Below are 13,355 nucleotides of genomic sequence, written 5' to 3'. Positions count from 1 at the left end.
CTGCCAGTCATCTTCTTCCAACCTTCATGTTGGAAATAGAGGGCATAATGTAATACTAGGAAGACAGTTTTGGAGTCTTCTCTTCTCTTTGATAGGTGTATATTTTCAAAACCTGCTTATCTTAACAGTTTTGTTTAAAAATCCTGGTTTTGTTTCCTTTACACACATTCTTAATAGACTGCTGCTCATCAGTCCTGTCTGGAGTGGCTTACCTTTTGCTGGTGGAGATGGGCACCCTCCAGCCTTTGATCTGACTGAGCTCAGTGTCAGACACCTCTATCTGCAGGGGGAGGCGTGGGATCCAGACAGTCATTTCCAGCTGGGCGCTGAGGTAGCCATAGAAGAAGTTCACTGCAATCCTCACCTTCCCCCTCATCTCCTTCCCGTTCACAAAGACATAGTCACATCTGTCAGACACCTGAGCCGGGAAGAGAAGCACAGATGAAAGTATAGACACAGGCTCTAGGACCATTTTTAGTTGAAGGAGAGACACCAAACACCTCTAGTTTGGTTAGTAAATGGTAGAAGAAGAAAAGATAGGGATCTGCTTAATTTGTTTGTCAAATGAGGAGGAAATTTGGAATATCAGAAAGTAAATATTTTAAAATAATGTAGTCAAAGATATTATATTCCTGATGATGAAATAATAACTTTTCTTTGTGTTATCTTGTCTGGAAAGGATAAGCCTACTATACATTTAGAAATGTCTAAGTAAAAATTCCTTCAAACCAACAAAATACTAATGGCACAATTATTTTATTTGGTTAAGGGATGCTTTTTCAACTAGTAGCATTATTTGGCAAAACTGTGTATTTCTATTTAATTAAATAAAGTTCAGTCAAAGGCATCAACTGTAGGCTTCTGTAATAAGGGATGTTTCACCAATTCTAGTTATAAAAACAAACCTCAAACCTCAAATCCAATATTTCCATGTTCATTATCTTAATACTGAAGTGCCAGCAAGTTTGCCACTGCTCTCCTTTCTTGCTACTTTCAAGACACTTTAAGGTCTATTTCCAATGGTGCTCTATTTTCCTCCCGCAGTCCAAACACATATTTGTAGGTTAATTGGCTTCTGGGAAAAATTCACCTTGGGAATGTGAGTGTGTGCATGTTTGTCTGTGTGTGCCCTGCAATGGACTTGCATCCCACCCAGGGTGTATCCTGCCTTGTGGCCGTTGCTTGCTGGGATAGGCACTGGCTCCCCCGCAAGCCTGTATTGGATAAAGTGGTTAGAAAACAGATGGATGTTCTACTGTCTTAACCCCCCCCATCACTTTCTCATTACTGACTTCTGACTAAAAATAATGACATACTGTAAGAACACTTGCAGTAAGAATTAGTTATTGTGAGTGAAATACTGATATTGGCCTGCCACTACTATGGCTTGCTTTTAAGTTTTCACCACTGCCCTACTAGCTGTTTGGGTAGTGTACTGCCATCTTCCCGCTGCCGCTGTTCCACTGTGATAACTACTGTTCCCGTGCTGAGGTTTCACTGAACTCCTTCATGTGGTTGCTGACTCTCTGCCAACCCTCCATTCAAGCAGTGATTCCTGTCATTGGGAACCAGCCTTGACTTCTGCACACTGCCCTCGGACTGATAAATCCTGCATCTCACAGGACTGCTGGATGCTGCTACCAAGGACGGCACCACTACTAGTGTGCAGCCCTTCCCCTTTCACCAGCACTCTAGGATTGCTTCCTGAGCCTGCCATTTCTCTCCTTCTGCTGCTGCTAAATCCTACAGTATATTCAGCCACTTGCTCTCTAAACTCAGTTAAGGACTTTGGATTTCAACCTTCACCTGCTCAAGAGTCCTCAAAGTTCTCATCAGTTTGTCACCTGCCTTACGTTTCCAATGCACTTAATCACTGGTAACTCTGACAATCTCTTCCTGAACGTCAATGGCCTTGTTGAACTCGAGCAATCAGTTGTGCTAGTGCCTCATTTTCATCCACACTAAAGATGTGCTCAAGTTATTTGTCTATCTTCAAGTTTCAAGTGCGGAAATTTTACTCTTTCCCAATCCCACGGCATTTTATTTCACCAAAGTTTTTTCATGATACATAAGTTCATTATTCAGAGCCAATGCAACCACCTACAGTAAGAAAGGGAGTTTCAAAGTGTCTGTGTAGTATAAAACCTGCAGACCAATTGCATAGTTTTGTGGAAGCACAAAACAGACTAATTACAGAATAATTAGGGTTTGTAATCTTGGGAAAGAAAGAATGTAGAAAAACTGGTGGCAACTGGGTGGGCAGCCACAAGTATTTGCAATTGCATAAAATGAAATGAAGAATTCGTGGATAAATAAAAAATAAAGGACTACTAAACTTGTAAATACTGCAGTATATATGGCTTCCAGGAAAACCATCTGCCATACTCTGAGCCACATTCAGATTAATTTGGATATTTTATTACTGTTCAAATAATAATTTTATTAAAAACAATTAACTATAATCAGCAACTGTTAAAACTAATTAGTGAGCTGCAGGTCTTGTTTTGCAACAAACGTGGTGCTAGACCTCAGGTAATTATTTCGATTTTTTACTTGTAGTGACTTTGAATGTTCAAGTCATTACTAATTGTCATTAACAATTTAAATGTGGAGTAACTGAAATGCTCCAATTTCCAACACAATTATTGATGACATTGATAATGTCATTTGAAGTGTTTCTGCATGTCTGCCTGGCTGAGGGACAAGACAGGAATAGTTGAGTGAGCCACACTTTTAGGAACTCAACATATACAAACAAAAAAAGATTCAAAGGCGATAATTAATAATGATTAGATGAATGAACACAATAAACAACAATATATTGTTGTTTCATTGCTTGAGAATGAAGCAGAATGGTTGCAGACATATTATCATATTACACTCAATTTAAAGCAATAGCCAGAGAGGACATTGCTCAAATAACTTTTTCCACCCAGAAGGTCTTACCAGACCAAGAACTGCCTACTCTAGAATCATGTACCCCCAAACCCACGACACTCAGCACCCCCATGAGTGCACAAGTCCCCCTGACAAGTACTGTAATCTCCCTAGTTACTTTCAGCTTCCAGGATGCTCTTACAATGTTAATCAAGTATCATTCTAGTCAATTTCCCACAGTTCCATCTGCTAACACATATCTACTATAATAATTTGTCACCACACAATTTTACTTAACAGTTTAGGTTTTCAGTGGTGTTTTTTGCGGGGAGTTTATTATTGGTATTCAATGCCCTTTAAATATAGTGCAAACAAGTAATGAAGACAGATAAATAAAAACTTGCACTATACTGTATATCTCTTATTTAATCACAAAAAGGACATTAATCAATACTTTTACTAGAAAGTCGCTTTATCCTGTAAAGGTTTGTGGCAATTATGACCGTCTCTTTTGGAAACATTCAGTGCAAGACTGGACAGGATTTCAGAACATCCTGTGTTCTGAACTGTGTATGAACACAGTGCACACACAGGGAAAATCTTGAAATATCAATTATTACTAATTCTTAATGATAGCTGAGCAGTTAACCTAACCAGCATGTCTTTGGAACTAAATCATTGGAAAACCCCACACAGATACAAGAGTAACATGGAACCTCCACACAGAAGGAGACGTGGGCCCAAAACAAACACAAGACCCAAGAGCTGTGATACAGCAGAACTAACCCCAGGAGTTAGTACAGGAGATAGACAGGAGTTAGTACAGTACAGGAGTTAGTACAGGAGAACTAACCCCATTTATACATCCTTTAACAAACCTAAGAAATTATAAAGGACACTGACAGACAGTAGCAATAATATAATCACGCAGTATTATCTACTTCAAAGAAATTAAACACAAGGCTAAAGCCTTCATAATGAGTAATAGGTTTGCAAGTGTATATTAATTTAATAACAAACCCTGCTGGATTAAGCATTAATTCTTTGCTGTGACTTCTAAGCTCATTTATTACATTTAAATTTCTAATGTAACCTTGCTGTGTTTCAGATGGTTTTGAAAAATTGTATGTATTCTGAATCACCACAAGACATTATGTTGTTATACGAGAGATCTATCAATATTCCTTTCTTTAATCAATATTATAACTTACAGACCATTGACTTTCTCATGTTATTGCCTCCCTAAGTGCTTGGATGAGTAGGGACAACTGCTCTGACTTTGACAAAATGCTCAAGGAGGAATGCAAATACAAGTGCTCCACTTTCATCGGCTCTGCAAGTTATAAAACGCATTGTCATATCGGTCCCTTACTGTGTCATAAATGTCTTGTGCAATCTTACATCACATTAATCAAGCACATTAAGCAGTGTACCTGGCTAACAATTACTTCCCAAAAATGTGGAACAAGATCTGTAACATCTGCAGATCTGGCCTGAAAAATTAATTTTATCCAGTGAATGATGGAACTAAAAGCTTTTAAGAATGATCAGATAATAACTAGAGAAATGTTGGCACAATGTCACAATAAACATAGACTGTGACAGATAGAAACCATTATCTGGACTATAGACTGTTATAAATTAGTCAAAGACCAGGAATAAAAATGTCTCTATTCATTGGATATTTTTTTTCTTTCTTGTCCTTATAGCAGCCAACTTCAAGCACTATCTAACAAATACTCCATAACAAGACAAATCACAAAGATTTATCTGATGCCATGGCTTGAAGAAATGTAATTTGTTTCTTGTTTGATGACTAAATCTAGCCATAGCTATAAAATAATAAACATCTAATGGTTAAAACATCTTGACAATAAGCACAGAGACTCCAGACTGTCAAATACTCATATTTGCAAACATGTTCCTTCCCTAGAAAAGATTCTGGCTTTTTTTTAGTAATCCTGCTTGCTCTGCTGATATTTTAGCATGTTTGTGAACAGCTACATTATGCTCAATTTCAGTGAGATTGGAAAGACAGTGTGGATTTTTTTTTACTAATGTGTTTCAAAGCAGCTGAAAAGACATTCTGTTGCTAAAGTATATTTTGATGGAAGGCAGAGGGACCTTATGCTGTATTAAATGGCAGTGCATGTCCCAATCATTTTAAATTAAGTGAAAAAAATTTTATACAGAATGTCAAACCCCTAGGTCCGTTACATACAAACAATGAAATTTAAACTCTAGTGTTATAGTAAAAGATGGGTTAGAGGATTTTATCTGGGGAGGCACTAAAGCACTAGAAACTAGAAACATTCAAGTAGATGTTATGTGATTGGAATAAAATTGCTTTATTCTGTAGCAGGAAGTACAGATTAAGGGAAACTGAAGGAAGTACTAGTTAAAGATTAGCAAACTTTTTAAGTGCCATGGACATTAGCACTAGGTTTATGATACAAAACAAAAACTGAAGTTGCTTTTTCTCACAGAAAGTCATTGGCCATCTTAGTTTACATCTATAAAGTTCTTTATATAGCAAGATCAATAAAACATAGCTGTGAACTGACACATAATATAACAGAAAACCGAGGTACATTGAAATACATACAGTTACACACACACACAGTATGGAAAAATGTTATTCCGGAGGTGAAATTTTAAAGTCAATTTTATAAACAAACAAAAACAAAACCCCTGAATGCTGATTGCACCACAAGGAGGCCATCCACCCAATACACTTAATTCCAAATCAAACTGGTTTTTGATTTAGTTTTATGAGCAACCTTTTACTCATCACATTACGTATAGCGAATGACAAGCCTGAATATAAAAGGATATTGAGTGTGCAATTCCTGACACACATGAGGAATGGTTTTACAACAAGCAACTAACCTGTTTCTCAACAGGGTGCGAAGCTTAACTTCAGACAAGGCAAGCCAGTATGAAAAAAGGGTTTTCAATGCAAAGAATTACTATACAACATGTCAGAAATAAAATCATTCCCAATATCACTTCCCAAGGAGTAATAACACCCAAGATCTAAGTGCAGTAGGGAATGTTTATTGAGCGCTGTGGTATAGTGAGATTATGCTGAGGAGTGAGCCAACAATAAGCTGCCATGGTAGAGATGAGGAGGAGGAATTTATAGGACAAATATGAAAAGAGAGCTTTACTCAGGTTATTTATAGCTTTCCCAAAATGACGTCAGGAAATATTATGGTGTTAGGATGTTGTGAAAGTGGCTTGGTTGCTGTGATCCCTCTTAAACTTTTAAGAACTCCATTTATTTAAGGAGAACTGCAACAATATTTTTATACTTCTGGGTTATAAAGAGTCAATATCGAGGATTGCTTTTTAAACCACAATAAAAATAAAATGTACACAGTAACTTGTAAAACTTTCAATTTATATGATAAAATAGACACAATTTCCAGACATACGCACCGGCATTTTGTCGGCATTTCTGCGATTCAGAACGAGGCAAGAAAACTGCCGATAAGGTGAAGCGGGCCTATTACACTGTAAACAAGCCAGGCTTGTGAATACATCTCTTTTAATCCAATAGAAATATTGCTCTCAACTTCGAGACAGTTTTGCCAACAAATACTTATTACTTGTCAACTCTACATGCAGAGTTAAGTATTAAAGTATTAAAAAAATCTCTGCAGTGAAAAGTCTGCTGCACAACCCATACCTATTTGCTTGTACAACGCATTATTTTAGCTATTTATTTTTTACAGTGAGCAGAAAGGGCCACTTCAGATAGCAGTTCTCGCAAACTCTTGACCATGCCAAGACTAGTCAACAATGGTGACCATACAAGAGCTTTCACAAAGTTCACGATTTTGTGCTTAAATTCAAAATTCAAATCTTTCTATACTATCAATGAATTTATTTTATTACCAATTTTTTATAACCGGTCTGAGAAACCGGGATTACAGTTTCCCTATAATGGAGGACCCAGATGCTAAAAAGGACAAATATGAAAACGTTACTTAATTCCTCTGTCAACTGACGATCCAAAAAACTGATATCTGAAACCAATAATCCAAGGTTAACCCTCATATCATAATTTCTTTAGGCCTTCAGACCTTTGCAGTAATGTCCTAATTGAAGTTTGAGTTAAATGAGATGCTTTAAAAGAGGAGTTATTAATCTAATTAAAAATATTTTTAATAAAAAACATCTTAACCTCAGTGGAAATTACAAATCTGAGTTCTGCTTCCATATGGATTTAACATATCCTCATTGCATTCAAGATTATTCATGCTGTTCAAAATGAAACTTTAATCTAAAAATATTTAAAAAATACCAAACTCAGTTTTACTTAATACCAATTTCTTCACCAGTGACAGGAAGTCCTATTAATGCACCATGAAAAAATCTGTATTTATTTTTATAAATACAAATATGGTGTTTTATTAGAAAATGAAAGTCATTCCATCAGATACTTCAAAAACCCCTGTTGCCACTATCAAATGCTTATTATATACTGCTCGTTACACAACCTCTCAACTGAACTAGAAGCAGTAAGATGTATAGCATTCAACAGAAGATCTGCAGTAATGCACAAAGTCTTAATTACTTTCTTTTGCTATTATATTTTTACAGTTCATTAACTCCCTAAGAGTAAAGCAAAACTAATCTTAAAGAGATGTCATTACAAACATCAAAACATAATCTGTTTTGGGCAGCCATCCTATAATCTCCTGTGTAGTTTTCAATTTCAAACTTATTTTAAAATGAAAAAAAAACATTCAGATCCTGAAAATTCAAACAGAAAAACAACATCAATAGTGGATATCTCATTTTCATTAACAGATGTCTTCATTCTCCTCAAGAGACATAAACACCTCAAAGCTACAACATATGATAGTCTCATCTAGTTAAAGCTGAGATGGTAATATTTACTTTCTCAGTAGAAAGCTGTTACGATTAAATTGTGATCGTCAGTTTCATGTTTGTAGGGCTTATCTAATTTAAAAAAACTTCCTTTTTCAGGAATGCCCTCCCATTCAAATAGGTACTGTACTTTAATTTAGTTGATTTCAATAGGGACAACAATATCCAAGGACTCAATGCTCGTGAATGATTGGGGCACTTGGTGAGAAATGTTTGCCGTAACCTGCTTGGTTAATGGATAATTAAGCAGAGGACGAAGCTGCTCAAACCCCATTAGGAGTGAGTGGACCAAGGAGTAGATGCAAGGCGGAGAATGAGCAAAGGTGGCATGCTTGAGATGAATGCGAATGGAGGCTTTTGAGTCCAGTTTATGTAGCTGGTTTAGTGGTGATGGAGGATGGAGACTAAGCGCAGATGGGTGTGATTGCTTTGTCATTGTTACCTCTCCCGAACTTTACTAACTTCCATTTATTAAAGAAGAGCCTACAGGAGATCACATGACGAGGTACACAACTATTACCATTGTGACACAGTGGAAATCTCCTGAGCTGAGACTCCACTAGTCACCCCTAGAGAGCCTCAAAAGACTGGGAATGTGGCTCGACTGTCACCTCTTCGACCTCTTCGTGTGGGATGCGATAACATCATTGCTAGCAGCTGTTGCCATTCAGAAGAGCAGAAATTAGATCCCCGCAGGGATGTCTCCTTGTTTGTGTCAGAACCTCCCCGACAGTGAGCCAGCGAAGGTGCCATCCTTCCTCAGAGAAGAAGACTTCCTAACCGAGCCTTCAAACTTGCCCTTCAAAGAAATCTTTTATCAAAGCAACCCCATGATATCGAAAGATAAACCAGCGTTAGATGCAGCAAGAATAAAAACCCACTTGATCACACAAGATTTCACAATCGAATCTCAGTTTGATTCTAGGTGCACAGTTGCCTCTTCCTGGAAGGAGTTGATGACAGTGAAACACTCTCCAACCTTTTCTGACATTCTCGGCATATGTTTTTATGTTTGTCAAAATTGAAAAATGTAACTTGGACCACACTCGTTTCCCATGTGCACAGTCTTAGAGCACGGCCTGTGTCTTGTGTGTGTACATACAACACGTCTCTGGATTACACTAATGTATTCACAATTAATTTTTCTCATACATTACTTTTCCATGCTTCTTCTGCATTAATGTCTGAAAGCTTACCACTGTGCTGCAGCTCACCAGCAGAGAAACACTTGTCTAGCATCTAATTTCAGTGCCTATATAAATAATATTTGCACTGAAAAACAGCACATAGAGTGCTAAGAAAACTCTCACTAGAGTCAATCAAGACAGGGTAATATGCATTGACTGGAAAATTGTTAATGGAGAACTTACACATAAAATTTATGACGAAATTAAACTACTTCTAGACCAATAAGTCTAATTGAAATGATAATTAGAACTAAACTAAAGGATCATCAGCAAACAATAGGGTTTTAGAGGGATTTAAAGAAGGCACATCTTGCTTAACTAACTCGTTAGAATTTATTGAATTGAAGTGAAAGCAGTAAGGGATACAAAGATGCATATATATGCATCCATTTTCTATTACTTTAGGCAATTTACACAAAGGAGTTTGGGAGTCTGGAACAAGATAGCCAGCCTGTGTTTTCAAAACTGATACCCTGGTATCCTTCACAAAATGTCTGGATGACATCCTCAAATCAATTAGCTACAAAAAAACCCAACAACCTTAATGGGCTGAATGGCCTCCTATCATTGTAACCTTTTTTATGTTCTTGAGATAAAAAGTATTTAACAATTAATTGACTCCGAGTAGCTTCTGCAATGTGGCATGGTGTGGTTTCAAGAAAGTGTGTTCACTAAAAATAAACTGGGAGGAGATCAGTGATGTTCAACATAGCTTAACAGGGCTTTACAGCTGAATTTATATTTTATGCACTTTAAGCATTTTTCAAAGAGAAGAGAAGACGGAGTGATTTATTCATTATTGGCAGTTCAAGCGCCTTTGGAGAAGCAGTTCTGACAGCTTCCCTTGATAAATAATGTGTTCAGGCTAATGCAGCCAGGAATCTCTCAGAGTGGAACAGGACTATTATCTTCAACAAATTATCATGGCCATATTGTTTGAACTGACACTTTTGCTGCCTCAGAATCAAGTAATACAACGGTTTACTGGCATTCTTTTTACAGCAAGATGTACAGTAGGACTGTTATCACATACATAAGCATTTTTTGACACGCATAAACATCATTCCTCCTTGTTCATTCTCTTTAAAGGTATAATTCTACTAGAATTGGCATATTTTTGCTCTTTGTTTGTGTAAATCCCTAAACTATACTGTATACCTCTGAGACAACCTCCATTGAATAAGGGACTGCAAAGAACATAACATAAGTTCCGAGTGAGTTTGGTAGGTAGTTGTTAACTGATCCACTCATTTCTTAAAAGAAACCAGGGTATTGGCTTCAACAACACATGTAGGTAGCTCTCCCCACACTCTGAAGTTTAATGCTTTGACATTAAACTCTGCACCCTGCTGCAGCTATGAAGGACAGTAGAAGAGCACTGTCTCAATCTGTCATTTCAACACATTTGCTTTATCATAGTTCAAGAATATAATTTCAAAAGTCTGATCATTTACATCTGTTTGTATATACTGTATAGAGTATGTGGATATATTTATAAAGCAAAAAAGGAATATTAGATTATGTCCTGGGTAAAAAATGTAAATTACCACACTTTAATTTAACTCTGTTATAATGATCTATTAATAAATTGTTAACAATCTATTCATAAAATTCTAAACATCCATTCCCCTTTTTTCTAACAGGTTCATCCAATTCCGAGTCACAGCAGAGCTGGAACCTATCCCGGCGAGCAACAGGTGCAAGGAAGGGTACACCCCCGCAGATAGCACTGTTGTAACAAACAAACACATTCTGGGCCCTGAGATGAAGCTAAACTCCATTTCCATTATTAACGCTAGGAACAGGTGTAATAAATAAACCTTTTAAAACCAAAACAAACGTTTTAACCCAAAGTTAAAAGTCATACGATTTATTCCTGTTACACGTCAATTCATGTTATTTTTTTCAGCAATACTATGTCCCTTAACTAGACAGAATGCTGTGGCATGCTCTACTCTTATTCTCAATGATAGTTAAGCAGTTTCCGCAGGCTCACCTACTGGACAGTATACGATACCACCACCACGGACAGAGAAAAATAACCAATTGGTGTTCTTCAGCCTTTGCTGTATTAGTCCATGTTCAGGGAAAAACACAAAATGTAACCGAATCCTAATGATTTTGGAACTAAAAGAAACTTGATACTCCAGTGACTTCGATTTGGACTCCTTTCCTTGTTTCATATGACCGCAGGCAACAGCCTTCATCCATGGCGCTCCGTTCCTTTCTCTCTAGGAGTCCCCCCAGGCTGAGAATCACTCTGCTTCCTCTCCCAAAGGTCCCGGGTGGCATATGAAACCTTTCGCTCCCGGGTCGCGTTTTCAATTTCCAGCCCTTGGAAGTGGAATGCTTGTGCGCTTCGGTCACGCAAAGATGTCTGCCATCAAGTGTTCTTTGGCACTCCATTACAGAATCTCATCATCTTCGAAACTGAACTGATTTGAAGACAGAAGCAGGTTTTCAGCATGCACTTAGAATCTCGGTGTAAAAAGGGATGCAGAAAGGAGAGTCCTGTGTTAGCCTTCCATTTGGTGATCATATGATATGCAGGAAAGCAGAATACTGTATGTACAGTAGGGTAGAAAGGAACATCTAGGGTACAATGAGTGGTTAACTGAAGGTAATGTGACTAAAGACACTCACATTTTTTCAAATGTGCAATTATTGCAGGCTTAATACTGTATGTGCTTAGAGTTCATACATAAAATTGATGAATAACTTTTTAATCAAACTTGAAATTATGGCCTCTGAACCGTTCTGCTGTGTTTGGTAATATCTTTACCATATTTTAAAACTGACAAAAGATGTGTTTTAGTTAAAACAAATGTTTTGTTTATTAAAAATGATAAAAGATGTTGTGGGAAACATCAGAACATTCACAACCATGAGACAAAATGGTTAAAAAGTGAATTTGACGATTTTTCAACTGTCTTTCAACAACACAATTAAAAACAGGAACACTTGTGTTACCATTCATTAACTTTAATATAAATTACTTCAATATTGGTGTAGCTAAAATTTGTCCTGTCAGGGGTAATCTAACCTGCTTTAAGGGTTTGTAACAGCTTATCAGAATTTATGTACAATTCTTGTATTTTCTCTTGGTCTCATATTTAAAGAAATTGTATATGGTAAGCCAAAGGAGAAGTCAATTACAATTAACCCCCAACAGAAATCATTGTAACTGATCACTGTTTCCAGATTCTCCAACTCCCTGACAAGAGACTCACCGAGTAAGAAAGAAATAAGTAGAACTTATGGGTCACATTACAGGAAGATTTAAATGGAAAAGGCTTTTTAATGGTAGTTATTATAAGATTAGAAGGGGAAATAAACATATGTTTAGTGAGGATACAAGTCCAATATGGCCCCAAAAGAGCACTCAGCAGGATGAATTTGAAATGTGCCATCTGCACTGTCAGATGAGATTTAGCAAATGCATAAAGAGTGGTGGGTTCAGAGAACTGGACAAAAAGAAAACTTGTTGTTTTATTGAGCAGAACAGACATCTATCCATTATCAGAAACCCAACAATCCGAAGCCTTTCGCCCTGGATAAGATGCCAGTCGACTGCAGGTCATGCACACAGACATCTTCAGGCAAAATTTACAGTAGCCAATTAACCTAGGCACAAGCCTTTGGAAGACAGGAAGATCACTAGGAAAAAAAACCACACGAGCATGGGGTGAGCATGTAACCTCCACTGAGGCCTCAGTGCTAAACACTGAGCTGCTCCTAGACACAAGTTTGTGACGCTTTAATATTATTGTTATTCTTGCTACAATGTGGGGTGGCAGCATTGCTTTGAGTAACCCCTATGTTGAATTGGCATCCCATCCGGGAGGAGAGTCAAACTCAAGGAGAGTTTTTTTCTAGAACCCAAAACCATACTATCTTGCACCTTTCACTTAGACGCAGCATCTTAGCCATCTGAACAATAAAAAAGAATCAAGCACGTGGAAAACAGTAAAACATTTTTGAAGGCTGAACTCCCCTAGTAGCAATCATGCTGCAGGGCATCTTCCTTCAATTGTCCTGTGGAAGAGATTCTGCAGAATCTCTTCTTTCAGACCCAGAATGTCAGATAGGGAGTTATAGTATATTTGCAGGAATGCACCAGGTTTTATATTTTGAGAATGTGCATAAATAAAGTTCAGATGTACCAGTGCTGCATGTCAACGTTTGTCAAAAACAGAATACAGCACTGATAAACACATCACAAGGTGGCAGGCACCCTACCTTCAGCACATCATCATCTGAGGACCTGCAGTCAGCGAAGTCAGACACGTCTGTCGCTGAGCTGTCTTCTTCCACGGCCACTACTCTGACTGGAACCATCACCTTCTTCCCCGTTAGCACTGCTGTGTTCAGGATCTCAGTGTCCTGTGGAGG

The 13,355-nt window shown here is 37.6% G+C and overlaps 1 protein-coding gene across 1 annotated transcript in view; it reads right to left on the bottom strand.

Annotated features, from left to right (window-relative positions):
* The window catches only part of LOC148819140 (transmembrane protein 132D-like), a 69,209-nt gene that overhangs the window by 3,765 nt on the left and 52,089 nt on the right, over positions 1 to 13,355 (bottom strand). Inside the window, exons 5-6 of the mRNA XM_088935787.1 lie at positions 13,203 to 13,346; positions 213 to 418 (exon numbers count right to left, since the gene is read on the bottom strand). Of these exons, the coding sequence (XP_088791913.1) occupies positions 213 to 418; positions 13,203 to 13,346 (350 nt within the window). The remainder of the gene's footprint in view (positions 1 to 212; positions 419 to 13,202; positions 13,347 to 13,355) is intronic.

Source organism: Atractosteus spatula, chromosome 17 (genome assembly GCF_055471065.1).
Source record: "Atractosteus spatula isolate fAtrSpa1 chromosome 17, fAtrSpa1.hap1, whole genome shotgun sequence".
NCBI lineage: Eukaryota > Metazoa > Chordata > Actinopteri > Semionotiformes > Lepisosteidae > Atractosteus > Atractosteus spatula.
Note: the sequence above shows the minus strand (reverse complement) of the source record. Positions and strands in the feature narration are given on the sequence as shown.